The 15,286-nt window shown below is 48.5% G+C and overlaps 1 protein-coding gene across 4 annotated transcripts; it reads right to left on the bottom strand.

Annotated features, from left to right (window-relative positions):
* Positions 1–437: 437 nt before the first annotated feature.
* Positions 438–14,841, bottom strand: LOC101921012 (carnosine N-methyltransferase 2). 4 transcript variants are annotated; one of them, XM_027793861.2, is made up of 9 exons: positions 14,735–14,841; positions 12,998–13,320; positions 10,588–10,649; positions 9,019–9,157; positions 7,308–7,360; positions 4,036–4,143; positions 3,798–3,928; positions 2,694–2,787; positions 441–1,639 (listed from the first exon to the last, which is right to left on the bottom strand). In XM_027793861.2, exons 2-9 carry the CDS (start codon positions 13,021–13,023, stop codon positions 1,254–1,256), a joined length of 999 nt encoding a protein of 332 aa, XP_027649662.1. In that variant the 5' UTR covers positions 13,024–13,320; positions 14,735–14,841; the 3' UTR covers positions 441–1,253. The 4 variants fall into 4 exon arrangements, with proteins under 4 accessions (XP_027649664.1, XP_027649662.1, XP_005242441.1 ...); XM_005242384.3 differs by having other exon boundaries at positions 12,998–13,317; positions 14,735–14,832; XM_027793863.2 differs by lacking the exon at positions 4,036–4,143 and having other exon boundaries at positions 438–1,639; positions 12,998–13,317; positions 14,735–14,832.
* Between the last annotated feature and the right edge of the window lie 445 nt (positions 14,842–15,286).

Below are 15,286 nucleotides of genomic sequence, written 5' to 3'. Positions count from 1 at the left end.
GCCCTGAGAGCTGTTTGCGATGAGGCCGGAGGGACTGCAGGCATCTTTTCCCCCACATACCCAGTCCAAGGTGTGAGCAGCACCATGGTTGTAAATGCAGTGCCAAACCCCACTAGCACCCTGTGCGGCGTCTCAGAGCCAGTTGCCCTGGCAGCACCTCCTTCAGCCCTTTGACCAACTCAGGACCCTGTGGAAGTAGTCTTAACTTACCTATATTAACACCTTAATCACATACATTATATTTAAGTAACAGAGGTGCTGATTCTCTGCTTCTGCGATGCTTTGAGCGAGCCAGGCTGCCTCCCATGGCTGAAGCGCAAGGACAAGCTGCAGCTCGCTCCCAGCTCTCCCATATCCTCAGGTTCATCTTTCTCACTTACCAGAAATCCTTAACGCTTCCATAAAATGGTGGTTTGCTTTTTTTGTTGTTGTTTTTAACTAAATAATCTTTTCGCTCATTTTCTGTAAGCCCACATGTGCAGAACAAGATGTCACTTTTTCTGTTTAAGATTGCTTTTATTTTATATGGAGAAAAACAGCGGTAAGAAAGTAACAAAATTAGTATCTTCCTGATAGAGCATAGGGCAAGTCAGATTCAGAGCAAGTATCATCCTGGGATCCAAAAATTTCTCCAAACAAAAAGGCTGATAGGTTTTTAAGGCATGTCTATATTGCGAGATGCTGAGCCTTTTGGGGCAGTAAATACTTCTGCTGATAAAACCATGTGAAATCGCCTAGTGCAGAGCAACTTACAGCTGCGGTCGGTGCAGCGAGGCTCATGACTTGAGTGCAGAGCAGAAGGGACTCCCTGCTGGTCTTGTCCTGGCACAGCTGGAAGCCAGGGGTCTGTATGTAGCCAGCACAGGGGCTGCAGCCTTCTCTCGCATGCAAAGCAGCACCTGGTCATATAGACAGGTCTTTAGGTATGTAAACATGCTAGCTATATAGAAAAGTGGAAATGCCAGTGTCAAAAGCGCAGACAGGATGCATACTGTTAAAAAACAAGTCTATGTAGTTTTTTAGTGGGATGGAGCTCTTTACTTTCTGGAAAATGTTCTCCTAGGGCTGGACTAAATAGCCAGGGTGAAATCTTGGCCCTGTTGATCTCAGCGGATCAAACAGCTCATCCTGGTGGTGCAGGCAGCTCCCCAGACCCTGCCTGAAGCTAAGCCCCACTGTCTTGCCCTCTTGCCTGCAAGTTGCCTTCATTCTGTACTACGCTTTCCTGCGACTGCATCGCTCCCATACCCTCCCTAACTGGGCTTCTGCAGCTGGTCCCGACTCCAGGATTCAACCACAATCATACTCAAGTTGTTGCTAAAGATGATCCTCCCGTCCTTTTTGCTGCTGCACTCAGGCTGGCAGAGAGCCTCCTGCAGCTGCCGCCGCAGACCCAGTGGAGCTGTGCCCAAGAAATTTTTTGTCCCCGTCAGGAAATCCATCATGCAGCCTCCAGCAGGGTCCCCCTCGATAAAGCACTCTGTGATATCCCAGCCCGATGGGAATTCATAAACGTGGTATTCAACACCAAGTCTCTCCAAAACGTCCGTGATGCCACTGGAGGTGATGTAGTGGCCGCTGTCCGTGGAAGGCAAGCAGTGTCTGTACTTCTTCCACAAGCTGGCCCATCCGCTACTGTCTGCCAGAGCAGGAGGGAAGGTTACTTTTGCAAATCCAAGGCAGTCAAACACCAGCTAATGCAACTGCTAAATGAGTTTGAAATGCTCCCTCGCTGCTGGCCCAGACCTTGCCAGGAGAAGAAGAGCTTTCCCCTTACTTGAGTCCACTTATCCATGCCTGGAGAGGAGTAAAACTGTGATCTTCCTCCTAAAACCCTCCTGTGTAAAGGAAACTCCTACGAGATGGTCTCCGACACTGGATTTGCCCAGAGGGAGGCATGCACACAGTGGTACCAATGCACTGAGCCTGCACATCCATGCTACCTGTTAAGTGCCCCTTTGCTAGAATAGTGCAGATGTTTTTATACATTGAACCTCAATTTTAAGTGCATGTCACAGAATACATACCTGGAAAAGCCAGTCCCAGCTCTAGCAAGGAAAACAGCCTACAGCAATGCGAGAGGGAGTTCTAATGGCAAACGTGGGGAAGTGTGCTTTATCCACAGCACCATGAGCCAGGGATTCATGAATGGCACACTGAGAAACAAACCGCTTCCTTTTTTTTTTTTTTTAGCCATGATGTTGTGATGCCTCTTTTTCCTATCCTGCCATAAAGCCTACAGCTCTTGGCAAAGCCTGTTGTCCTGCTGAGGTCTGGGCCATCGCTGTGTGCAGGGAAAAGCCCCAAAGATGGGTCCTCCCAGAGATTAGGTTGTGGTTTTGCAGTGCTGATTTCACCCTGAAGAAGGATTGACCCTTATTCACGAATAGCCACACTCCTCTCCAGCCAGTAATTTCACAGCAGGAGGTCTCTCTGAGGTACAGAGCAATTCATCTACTTCATAAGCAGGGAAGCAAGAGCACAAGGGCTATGCCTAAGTGGTTCCTTCAGGCACTGGGGTCCAAGAGGCTAAGCCTAAGGCTGCACGTGCCCTATGAAATACAGTGCTTGTTTTATTTAATTACTATAAAATAAGTGCTACTGAAATCCCAAGACAATTTTTTTGTGACTCTCAGGCTTCAGAGCTCTTCAAAACACCAGCAAGGAAGCAAAAAATAAAAGGTCCCTCTTACCTGATAAAATTATGATCAAGAGTTTACCATGATGGTCGAGGCAGCTGTGGTAAAACTTTATAGTATTGGGAATATCCTCCACACGGTACAGCATCTAGAAGTGACAGGGTTACAGGCAGCCGTTATTCCTCCTCCACAGTGCAACGGCCCTTCAAAGGCTCAAATCCTTTCTCTGTACAGTTGTTTTAAATTATTTCCCAGTTGCTTCCCAGCCTGTCCTGACGCAGCACTCACGTTTAGGGATGCCACACAGAACTGAGCATCACCAGCTCTCCCCTGGCACCAAGAGCCTGGGGTCAGACCCAGGGACCCTCTGCTCAGCCTCAGCCACCAGCCAGATGCTGACCTGCCCATCGCTGCCCTTCAAGCCCAGGGCAGTTTTGTGGTTGGAAAATATGTGCAAAGGGGGTCCCCTGGTTTCTGTGGATGGTTCTTATCACCAGGGGCATTTCTCAGCCATGCCTGGGCTGTGAGCAGGCTGGATCTCTTCCAGACACTGGGGAACTTGCATGAGGACAAGGCAGGGCTCATCTCAAACGCTGCCCTTGGGGCTAGTAGCTTAGTCCTTGACCCAGCCATCAAACCCCTGAAACACTTTCTGGTTGTGAAATCAGCCCTTACGAAACGAAAGCAAGATGAAATAAAAGGCACAAAAGCAAGAGAATGACAGATCTTTTTACAAAATACAATTGGCACATACAACATCAGTGTCATCAGTATCAGAGACACAGCAGCATAATTTCTGACCCAAAACCTGGCGCAGGTGTTCGTTCACTAACCTTTCCCTTCAGTGCCATCCAAACTATGCTGATAAGGCAAAAAATTCAAAGTTTTTGCAGCAGCAAAGCATAATTTTTGGTCTCTGTGTGACGGCCTGAGACTTGTCCTGTTTTATTACCTAACATACACAGCTGAACCAGTACAAACCAGAGATCAAACCCAGGGTGGATAGGGAATGAGGTTTGGTGCTGGTAGAGCTGCTGCAGAAGTAATTTCTCATGGGAGAACCATGCTCGGCTCTGGTTCCCCTAACTTCAGGCATACAGCAGAAATTAAGGGGGTAGTTAAAGCCAATACTGCTACACTACTGCAACACTCCATTACCTGGATCATATGGATGAAGTCAAATTTCTTCTGAATGCCTTCCTCTTTCACCTTTTGTTCGTACTCTGAGGAAGTGAGCTGGTGCCAAATAAAAGAGACGTTCTGCAGGTCTGGAGCTTGATTCACCAGTTCTGTTTTAAAAAGTAGAAGAAAATCAGGAATTTCACAAAACAGCAGAAAAACTCATAATTCAAATCAACAATCCTCAATATACCCCAGGCAGCAGGTATAGCCCTACCTTTGTAAGCTGCCACATGCTGTGGGTTGGGCTCTATGACCTCGTTATCAATAAGGACCCCTGGGTGCGCAGCCTGCAGTATCCTGATCATTTTCAAATCCTGCTCACCTATTCAATAAACACAACTTCATTACTTTAAATAGTATGTTAATGTGCTGAAAGGATGCTTGTGCACGTGCCACCTCTGTGGCCAGGAAATTCCCCAAGCAGAAAAGAGGCACTTTCTACTTTGGAGTTTGCTTGCATGGTGGCATCTAACCCAGTGACAGTTTTACCATGGTATCTTACTGTTGGAGGTGGCACGTAGTCATAGATAAAACTAAGAACAAGAAGGAGATAAGCAACAGCCCAGAAACCTGCTACTGGCAAAACTCTGGGTCACGGGACAAACAGGTCAAAATAATCAAAGATCAATGGTTAAAAAAAAACGCCAGGAAGCATCAGTGTTCAACAAAACCACAAAGTCTGAGTGGGTGTGAGGCAGCCAGCACACCTCTGTAACTTCAGCGTGGCACAGGGTGGTCCGTGCCCTTGGCCTTGCCACAGGGAGGTGGTGGCTGCTCTGCCACTGGTGTGACACATCGCTGAGACCTGGGTAACTGCGCGGCAAGAGGAAAGGCCCATTGGCATGCGGTACCCTGGATCTTCCCTCTCTGGGGACCAGCCACATGGTCTCAGCTGTGGCCATTGACCAACTAGTTGTTCCCTTCAAGTTACAAGTAGAGACTCACATATCTGTGTGTAGGTGCCCTGCAAATTTCGCTATTGGTGCTCCTCTGTTGCTGCCTAAGCTCTGCAGGAGCAAGCAGCAGTCTGTTCTTCTGTCCTAGGAAATTTCCAGCCTCTTTTGAGGTGATGCAGGTCATTCTTATTTCCTCCCAGAAAGGCCACGATACACCAAGTGTGCAAAGTCCATCTGGTTCATCTGGGATGATGGAAATAAACAGCAGAGGTGACCACCTTGAGTGGACCTCTGCAAGAATCTTGCCTGTAGCTGATGGTAGAGCCTAAAAATAGCCCTGTCCTTGCAAATGTCACACACAAAGGTCTTGATACGAGATATGGCACCTTCCCTAGCCTTTCAGCTGATGTACCTACCAGCTGTGAGAAAAGTTGTCATCTTTGGCAGGTGATGCAGTAAATGGAATTCAAGGAGGGCAATATCAGCCACGCCAGCACTACAGCGACATCCAAGGAAGGGCGAGACTTTTGAAATTGGAGAAAAAATGCCAAAGACCCCTGAGGAATGCAGTGGCAGTGGTGCAGGGCTGGCTGCAGGCACAAGGAAAGAGGTTGTGGCTGCATCTATTGAAAGTGGGTGCATGGACCAATATTGCTGACAGGAAGGGAGATGCCTATAGCAAGCAGCTGAATCATTTTAGACAGCCCAAAATGCCAGTTAGCATGTGCCTGGGGTGGGGAGCACCCGCATTACAGCTGCTGACGTGGACTCCCTGCAGGATCAGGGCAGGGGGCAGGCAGAGCATCACTGCCCCCTGCCCTGCAGCTATTGATGATGACAAATAGGTATATCAACTGCAAATAGGTATCTTAAAACCTATTTGGGTTTTGTTGGTTTTGGGTTTTGTTTGTTTTTTTTTTTTTTTACTCCATTTCTGCAAAATGCCCTAATGCAGTCTTTGCAAGAGCAGGTAGTAACATCCTCAGCTAGGGCATCTTCAGAAACAAGCAGTAAAATACAAGTGCTTCAGAGCAGAAATTTCTCTGCTCCAGCTTGCCCTTCCAGCAACAATCCTTCAGCACTAGACACAGCAGGGCTGGTAGGGGGGTGAGCCCCCGGTGGCAGCAGCAGCCCCCGCTGGCACCGGCTGGGGGGTTCCAGCCAGGAGAGTTAACCCAGCCGTGGGAACACGTGGGGCAAATGACAAAATATGATCCGGTCCGGACAACGGTCTTTTAGGATGAGGAATTGGTCACTAATCCCCATTGATATTTTCATCAACCAAACTAATTCTGGGGGCTCTGTGAAATCAGAGTCCAAGCCTGGAAAGGTCAGGGATCAGATGTAACCTTTCGCTCCGTGCCATCCTGGCTCGCTCCCTGGCCAGCCACAGAAGCTCAGCTCTTGCAGCCGTGGGCAAGCTGAGGGGGTGCCAGTCTGCACCCCTGCCCTGTCATCTGGGAAGGGCACTTACCCAGGATACCCTGGAAATTTTAGGGTTTGTTACTTTTCCATTAAAACATCTCTTGCAGAGGAATTAAGGAAAAATGAGGATGGTGCAAAAAAAGTTCTCTTTTTTTTTTTTTTTCCCCTTGTGTTTTCTTGGAGTTAGAATTTTGGTTTTATATTACTTAATGAAAACAGAGTGTAATTGAGAACGGAATGATTTCTTCCTGCTTACTTTCTCATATGCTCCAACATATTCCCAACTGGGGAAAACAATTCAATGCTGGTTTTCTCTTATTTAGGAAAACAAGCAAAAAAAAAAAAAAAAAAAAGTGCTAACACCTAAAATTCAGCTGAAAATACTTTTAAAGCAAAAGCAAACTCTGACAAATCAAACTGCCAGTTATTTTCTCTACTTTGTATTTTCTGCCAGTTTCCCTAGAAGCAAAGTTGGATGTTTCACCAGTTGGTTTGGGTTTTTTTTTAAACACAAATGCATTTAGAATAGCTTTAAAGCTATTTCTCAAAAAAGTGGGTTTCTCTCTCGGGAGAGAGATCATTTGCAGTTAAACCCCACTTATCACTGGATAAAAGCACAGCAGTAACAAAGCAATGTGTCTTGAAAGAGCGGATGCAGCCCCGTGCTAGTGGCTGTGGCCGGCTGGTTTTGCAGCACCTGGAGCAGAGCGTTGCCCAGCCGTGGCCTCCACGATCCCTAAAAGCAAAGCAAAAAAAGGTATCCTTCCAGGTGCCGTGCTCTTAGACAAGACTTTGTGTGGAAGGAACCTCTTGGATGTCTCTCTCTCTGAGGAGGTCTGAAGATGCTCTCATACCTAATGTGGAGCAGGAGTCCTTGCTTTGAGACATATGAAGTCTGGTGAGAGTCATCAAGAGGCAGAGACTAAAATCATGACACTGCCCTCACTTCTCAGAAGGCTTTGAGCAGCAGCATTTCAGGAGGGAGATGGGAAAGGAAGGGAGGATGCATCGCTCTCCTCCAGGCTCCACACCCCATTGTGCCGTTCTGTGCTTCAATGAGAAGCACAGTTATTGGTACTCCATTGCTAAAATGTCAGTATCACTTTCTGCCCCCCCAGAGGGACCCCCTGTCCCCCAGCATCAGTGGTGCTGCTACGCTCCTTACCTGTGCCGCTGCCGACTCCCAGAACATTTACCGTTGATTTTCCATTGCCGAGACTGAAATTATAAGTACACGTTACTCAACTGTGCTGTGTCACACGACTTCAGGTTTTAATTCTAATATCTTGGGTGCCACACTGGCCCAGAAATGTTCATGTTTTGCCACATGACGTGGGATAGAAATCTGAGTATCCCTTTGGAGCCCAGCTATAATGAGCTGCGTGGCGGGAGCCAGCCCAATATTAGCAAGCTCCAATTTCAAAGTACAGTAGGTATTAGGAGATAGTGTTTCTCTTCCTTTGCCAGAGAGTTCTCTTCAAGCTGTGGCTGGCACCACACAGAAAGGCCTTGGGGAACCCCAGAGAGAGTGGATCCCTTTGCGGGTAGCGGGGCTGTGCCTGGCTGGGATGGGCACCGCTGCAGATGCAGGGACAGGGTGATCCGGGGTGAAACCCCTGCACCCTCAGCAGACAAGTTGGGTTTTCCAATATGGGCTATAAATACCCAGAAAAAAGTATAAAGTTAGGCTAGCTAGGTGGCTGGAAATCCTCTCTTTTCAACATTAAACTTGGTTTGGAATTGGGAGGGAAGGTCAGAATCTTCAATGATTTTTATCTTAGAAAAATTACTTTTCAAAAGACCTTCCAAAAAAACCAATCATGTGGTTCCTGGCAGAATAATTAATAACAGCCTGGCTCAAGGGTGAGGAGCCTGGGCTTCAAGTGTCTCACTGCTCTGACTGGCTTTATGGCCGCCTTTTGCTCTTGGGCATGGACTGTGCAGGGGGTTGCTCCCATACACAGTTTCAGGACACATCACAGCAATGATGCAACAAGAGGGGAATGAGCAGTAAAACCTGGAGGGTGTGAGCTAGTCAAGAAGCCTTAGCCCTAATGAGGGTCAAGACCCTCATAGGAAGCCGCAATATTTAGCATCATTTAAAATTCACGCCAGTAAATTTTACAATTAAAATTTCCCAATACAAATTAATTTTTACTTACTATTTTATTGCTTTTTATATAGCTATAGATCTGTTCTGGAGAATAAAAGTTTGCCTGCTTAAGTTTTTTTCTTACTGCAGAAGAGTTTCTATAACCTCCAAAAACTACCCAAACTTGAAAGGGCTTTCTTGTGGTTTGGATCTAAGCTGTTCCAAAACTATCTGCAGTCATCCAGTCTTAATATATTATATCAATACTTCGCAAAACTGATTATCATTTGGTACTTAAGCAATGCAAATCGACTTAGGATAGAAATAAGGAGGTCTTAGGGGATTGAGAAAATGAAGAATTAGTCACTAGAAGAGAATTAGAGATGTGTTTCTGTTTGGACTGATGTGTGATGAAGTCCCCAAAGCAGGGAGAGAGTACAAGAGAGTTTTCTTTTGAAAAAAGCAAACAACAACAACAAAAAAAACCCCTTTAATCCTTGGGAAATCAGCTAATGAAAAGAGATGGACATGAAAATGAGGTCTAGATTCTTTCCTTAACATAAGCTGAGAGGCAGCACAGTGTATTAATTGAAATAGCCTGTATTCTGGAGTCATTAAACAGAATAATCTAAAGACTGCTATTAAGGAACTTAAAACTGAAATGCATTAAAAGTTCACAACTGACCCAGAAAATTCTTAACACGTTTGCTGACCCTTGTGTGCAGGTTGCCCTCCCAGGATAACAGCGAGCTTTCCCACCTCAGTGGTAGCGAACGCTCCTTACCCAGCCATGATGTTGGGCATTTCTTCCATGTTGAACTTGTCCATGCACTGGTGCTCTGTTGAATGTGCCAAAAATGAATTAAAGGCCTCTACATACTCCTCAGCTGTGAGACTTCTCATGGAAGGGATCATATATAGCTCTTGAGAAACAAAAACAAGTTGTGTGTTAGTGGTTTCAAGGCAAGTGAAGGATCAAAGCACTTACCTCATCAAAGGAACCCAACACAACCCAACAGAAGCCAGAGATTTGGGAAGACGGTATGGAGGATGCATGGCCCAGGAGCCATCCGTGCCAGTGGGCTCATGCAAATGCTTTCCAACCTGTTGACACTCAGGGTCTGAAAATTAATCTTAGGAGCCCTTTGACATCAGCATATCATTAAGTGCCTCATTACTACCTGTCAGCCGGAGGAAAATGTCTCTAAAATGCTCAGCCATATATGGGGCACTCGGTTTGCAGAAAGGGAGGTAACTGGAGTGGGTTTCTGGAGGACTCGAGGCAAGAAGGTGAAAGGCATTGCACAGCAGCTCCAAACCTGGAGGGGCTGCTGCTCGTACAGGTGCTGGACAGTGTAACTGAAATCACCAGCTGTTGGCACACTTGGGGTGGTGCAGCACAAAACCCACCACCAGCAGCTGAAGCAAAAATAGTGAACCCTGTGCACCTTATTTCCAACTCATGACAGCACGGGACTATAATGTGCTGCCAGAGGTGAATTCTCTACTGGGAACTGCAACTCATGGCCAGGAGGGCAACTGGCAGCAAAACCATTTCACATGAGCAGGCTCATGCTCAGATGTGGGTGGCTGAGACCAAGATTTCCCGCTCTGTATCAACACCCAGGGGTACTCAAGGGGTTGCAAGCAATTATTGCAAAAACTCACTTTCCTGCTATCTCACCCTAATGCCAGCACTGCTGCCAGGACACAAGACCAAGGTTTGAGGCTCAGGAGAAGATGCCACACAGCTCAGTACTGCCTCTGCGGTCTGTCATCTCAGAGGGGGCTGCAGTAGAAGGCAGCCAGTGCCAGCCTCAGCGTGCGAGATCAGCGTTGGAAAGGTGGCGTTCACCAGGAAAAATACCAGCTTTTCCTCCTGAATGAAATGAGGGTGAAGGACAGGACTCAGCGGAACACCTTCATCCTCATTTTTGCCTTTTGAGAAGCTGCTTATTTATCATCTGATTTTAGTTGCCACTAGTAAGAAAACTACGTCTAATACAGGACTGTGCAATCTTAAATTGAATGCCTGTGCTGCCTCCAAAGCCACATGTCATTGGCAGCTGTGTGTCTGGTAGGTATGCATGGGGACCCTGTGTCCAGCCCCTATTGGAGGTAAAGATATCAACATCTATCCTCAACACTTTGAACCCCAACACAAACCTGAAACCCCCTGAACTGCAGCCAGTTTAGAATCCTGCGCTTTTTTTTCTTTTTTTTTTTTTTGAAACAATCTCTAACTCCAAAAGAATTAAAACATGTTTGTAGTGACAGCAAGCTGAGTGGGCATTTTACTTTAATCTCTGGTTGGTTTTTTTTTTCCTTTTTTTTTTTTTTCTCTCCCAAATACCTGAATTATCGTGTGGAGCTGTCAGAATCTCTGCTTCAAAGTTCATGCTGGGGAACCTAGTCCTGTAAGGAAAGTATAGCACTTCAGTTATATGGAGAACCTGTATGCTTTTTTTGAAGCTGCATTGAAAATGCAGAACAGAAGGAAGATGCTCCAGGACAAATTTTCCTTGCCTGATAATCAATGCTTTTTTGTTCTCTTTTACTAGACTAAAGAAAGTCAAACCCTCTCGGTTAGCTGATCACCCGTGAGTATCAGCGACAGACTGGCCACCTGCACCAGTGCTGGTCTGGAAGTGTGCTGGGGAAGCTTTTCCTGCCTCTGGAGAATCGATATCCAGTCAATACGGTGGAAGGCATCAGACTAACTGATACTGCACACTCCGTAACACCTCTAGTCATGAATGGGGTAGAAGAGATAGCAATGAACCTATAGGAAAAGGCTACAGTGAGCTTCAGCATCTGAAGTGCTAAAAGATCTGCTTGGCCCAAAGTTTAAGGGGACCTTTTTGGTTTGCTTTTTTCCCCTTAACTTCAGATTTTCCTGGCTGCAAAAATTATGTTGGGGAACTTGTAAAAGGTACAGGACTCAAAGGGCAAAAGTCAAAGAGGTCATTTGGCCATAAATGTTTTAATTCAGTCCCATTTTCATTCCCGGTTGATGTTTTTTTGGTGAAGATTTCCAGCAATGCAGTCACATCTTCATTTTCCTTTGACAAAGCGCCTCACCTATAAAACAGGGGAGGGGTGCCACTAGCAAAAGAAAGGGATGAAATTCAACTGGATCGAGGACCTCACTTCTGCAAAAACAGTGTTGGGGTGAGGCTGTTTATACAAGGGGAATCGTCATCTAGGTAACTGCATTTCAGTACCGAGATGCGCAGCCAGTCTTCGGGGTGATCTTGCTGTACAACCTGGGTTTAGACACGTTGCTGCTCCCAAAGTTTTGTTATTAGAGAACGCTTCACCACAAGCATTTTCAGTAATATCTGTAACATCAGTAAGCAGCCCCAAGCCCCCTCTGCCAGGGAAAAAACTCCCACACAAATAAGAAACAAGCCAGGAGGTGGAAAAAGAAAGAAGTCAGCCTTGCAGTGGGGCTTTGAGATAAAGATATGTAGTGACCGTGCTAGCAGGTGGCAAGAAAGAGGACACATGTGCAAATAACGCATTGCTTTGGTTGATGAAGGCAAGAAAAGACGAAGGTGTCCCAGAAGTCTCGGAGCCTCTGGGGTGCTGCCTAAGCAAGACCAGTTGACTTCATATGAGTTCACCACCAAAGTCACACACCCGGCTCCCACAAGTTATGTCAAAGGTCTCCGCTCCACCACCCTGACCTCACCTCTCCCCAGAAAAGAGCTCACGGAAGTTCAGTGGTCACAAGCCTGAGCTCAGTCCACCCTCCATAAGCTCCAGTTTGGCTACAGGCCAGTTCCCTCCAGTTCTTACCCTACCCTCTGACCTCTTCCACCTCTGCCTGTCGCAGCAGAGCACTATTTTGTCCTCTCAACTGGCTGAACCAAGCAAGATGGTTTTCAGAATAAGCCTCCCACTAAAATGCCGAGGGGTATCATGGCTTCCCCTGCGCAGAGAGGAACAACTCGTGGGGTCCCGGGACACGTACTCCATTTCTGACCGGTCAAATGTTTCCAGCCACCCCAGGAGACCTGCCAGGTGACCCGGACAGACTGCAACACAAGCATTCACCATGACAGACGATGCCAAGATAGCTCTTCCACTCAGACTTTTGCCATTTCTCTCCAGGCAGGGTTCCTAAGATTGGTAAAGGCTTGTTGCTGGGAAAGTGAAACAGGCTTAATTATTGCTGGGAACAACGGAATCCCTCTAAAATCTGGTTGAAAATCTAGCCCAGATCTGAAACCAGAGTGCAATGCTTTGGGCTGGTGCTGCCCATCCCAGGAGCCCGATACCCAGCACAGGACCGGAGCGGTGGCTGCCAGGGAGCGGGATGCTCGTGGGCAGCTGCTCCTGCCCCAGCTCCTGGCTAAGCCAGGGCTCGCCGCTAGCCAGGGTAAACCCCCTCCCCTCCCTGAGCTGAGCAGGTGGCATCACTGGCTGCAGGTGCAGTGATGTTCACAGTGTCACTTTAAGTGATGCAGCACCTTTAATCTAAAAAAGTCAGGAAATTCAGGATGTTTCTTGCAACACAAATTGCAGGAACATCTTGCTAACTCATAATCTCATTACACCTAAACTTAGGCTGGTAAGGGGCTAAGGGTCTCCTCACAGAGGGTGGCTTAGCCCCCATCCCTCCCAGGACAGAGGCACTTCTGCTGTTACTCCCAGCTCACACACATCTGTCGGTGACACGGGGACAGTGGGGGTGGCTCTGCCACCCAGCTGGATGGTGGGGAAAGGCGCACCCTCACTCCCTTCCAAAATCCACGTACCTCTTCATCTCCGGGGCTGGGTCCATGGTGGGGGCAGGTGCCCTGCTGGGACACGGCGGCTGGGCACAGGGCTGGGGGTTAGCCAGGCACCTGGCCCCTACGTGAGCATGTCCACCTGCCGCCCCGCTGCGCACCGGCCACTCAGCCCACTGCTGCCAGCCGTGACCCGGCGAGTGGCCGCGCTCCGCCAGCACCCGCCAGGACTGGAGTCACTGGAGCCAGACGGGGAAACCCGAGCCCCACTGGGCAGGAGCCAGGGGCCGGGGCGCGCGAGGCGCAAGGCCTGACGTCTGCGCCACCGACATGGCGTGGGAGCCACGCTGCTTGCAAGGCGAGAAACAAACACAAAACAGAACAAAAGAGACAGGTTGAGACTTTCAGATCTTGAAAACCTGAGTGGGATTGGCTGAGGGGTGGCAGCCGGCTCTGGGCAGAGCCAGAGCCATTTCCATCCACTTTTTACATCGCTTTGGACCCTGCCTCTCCTTCATGCTCGCTGCCCTGGGCAGGAAGAGATGATTTCCTGCATCCTTGCTGCACTGCTGCCTGATGGACGGACGTATTGAGGATATACTGAGAGACTCCGGCTTTCTCCAGAGAGAAGAGGGGCTTGCTGGCTGCCCAGAGACCTCAGCAGGTCATTTTCCCATCTCTGATTCAGGGAAAATTGAGGCATAATAGCAGTACCTGCCAGCAGGTTCTGCAGCCCCTGGGCAGCCTGGCACCCCTGTCCCTGCCCCATGAAGGGGACGGCAGGGATGGGCAGGAGGGGTAAGCCCAGCCTGCTCCCACCCTGCTTGCTAAATCATAGGGATTAGAAAGCAAGGAAAGACTCTGGGGGGAGAGCTGTCCTAGCCAGAGCTGGCTGGAGGTCACCCAGGATGGGGTGGCACAGCGGGAGCTGCAGTGCTCACTATTACAAATACAGAAAATCCTGGGTACTCCCTGCACAGGGATTCAGCCTTTTCTCCTGCCAGCATCCACCAGACTGATGCTCCTCTTGACTAAAATCTAATAACACAAATGAAAAAAAAAAAAAAAAGAGAAAGGATTTAGAGACTTTATGCTTCCAAGTGAGGTCCAGTAGTGGAAAGCACAGCATTAGGATCATCTCCGCTCCCTTTCCCCAAAGGCAACGGGCATAACACATTTAGCAGGTGACAAATAAAACCTCCTCCCTCACTGAGATCCCTCTCCCAAAACACCTCCTGCCCCACATAGCTCACTGAGGCCAGGAATCACGTTCTCAGTTGGAGATCCTTCACCATCAGGAGATTTGTTTTGGTTTACACTAGATTTAGCTTCCAAATGGATTTGAATTATCTCCACCCCAAGGCAGGTCCACAGCAGCATGTTAAGCTAGAAACAGCCACATCGCTGCTCTTAACCAAAATCGCCAAATCAAAGCTGAGGAAAGACCCAAACCTCTTTGCTAGCTCTAAAATGCAGATTTGGCTCCTGGTGCTGTTTGACCACCCAGGCAGTGATTGCACCTCAGCCATTTCAATCCCTAATTATTTCCACCAGAGACACCAGGCTCCGGACAGCACCCATGCAGCAGTGGATAGCACCTGGCGTTTCTCAGCCGAGCCCCACACACTGCAGCCACAGCCACTTCGTGTCCCGCTGCCGCCTCCACCTTGTCCCAGCTAAGCCCCACCACCCACTCAGGCCCTGGCACCCCTCCATGCCACCGCCAGGGATGGACAACCCGCCGCTCCCAGCAGAAAGCCATACCTCCCTGGAGCAACAGGAGCTGGAGAGAAACCTCCAGCATCCAGGAGCTGCACGGCCCTTGGAAGCCTCTACATCCACCGGGGGCTGATACCCCTCCCTGCCCCCCCCGTGCATCCCCCCCTAGCTCCAAAAGCCCACGTAGGCGCATGCCACAACTGAGCCGGCATTAGCCTACAACAACAGCCTTTGTTCCCCTGGTGCTGGAAACAACAGCACTTTGTGGGCAGCTGCCCGCGCCGGCAGGGTGGCTTTGGAGGATGTACCCTAAGCACGCTGTGCTTTCGGCTGTTCTGGCAAGCTCGTGACTAAATCTGTTCTAAAGTGTGTTTTTCATGTGAATTGAAAAGGCTAGGGGTTTTTTTGGTTGGGGTTTTTTTGGGTTTTTTTTGTTTTTCTCATTGAGATGATGGCTAAAGTCAGAGCCGGGCTGCAGTTTGAGAAAAACAAAGAGACAGTGTTTTTCCCCACAGGCTGCGGCTGGGGAGGTCAGTTTTGGGCTGATCCTGCAGAAATAGGTCATCCCCTTTCCCCAGGGGTGAGCCTGCCAATGGT

Source organism: Falco peregrinus, chromosome 8, assembly GCF_023634155.1.
Source record: "Falco peregrinus isolate bFalPer1 chromosome 8, bFalPer1.pri, whole genome shotgun sequence".
Taxonomy (NCBI): Eukaryota; Metazoa; Chordata; class Aves; order Falconiformes; family Falconidae; genus Falco; species Falco peregrinus.
Note: the sequence above shows the minus strand (reverse complement) of the source record. Positions and strands in the feature narration are given on the sequence as shown.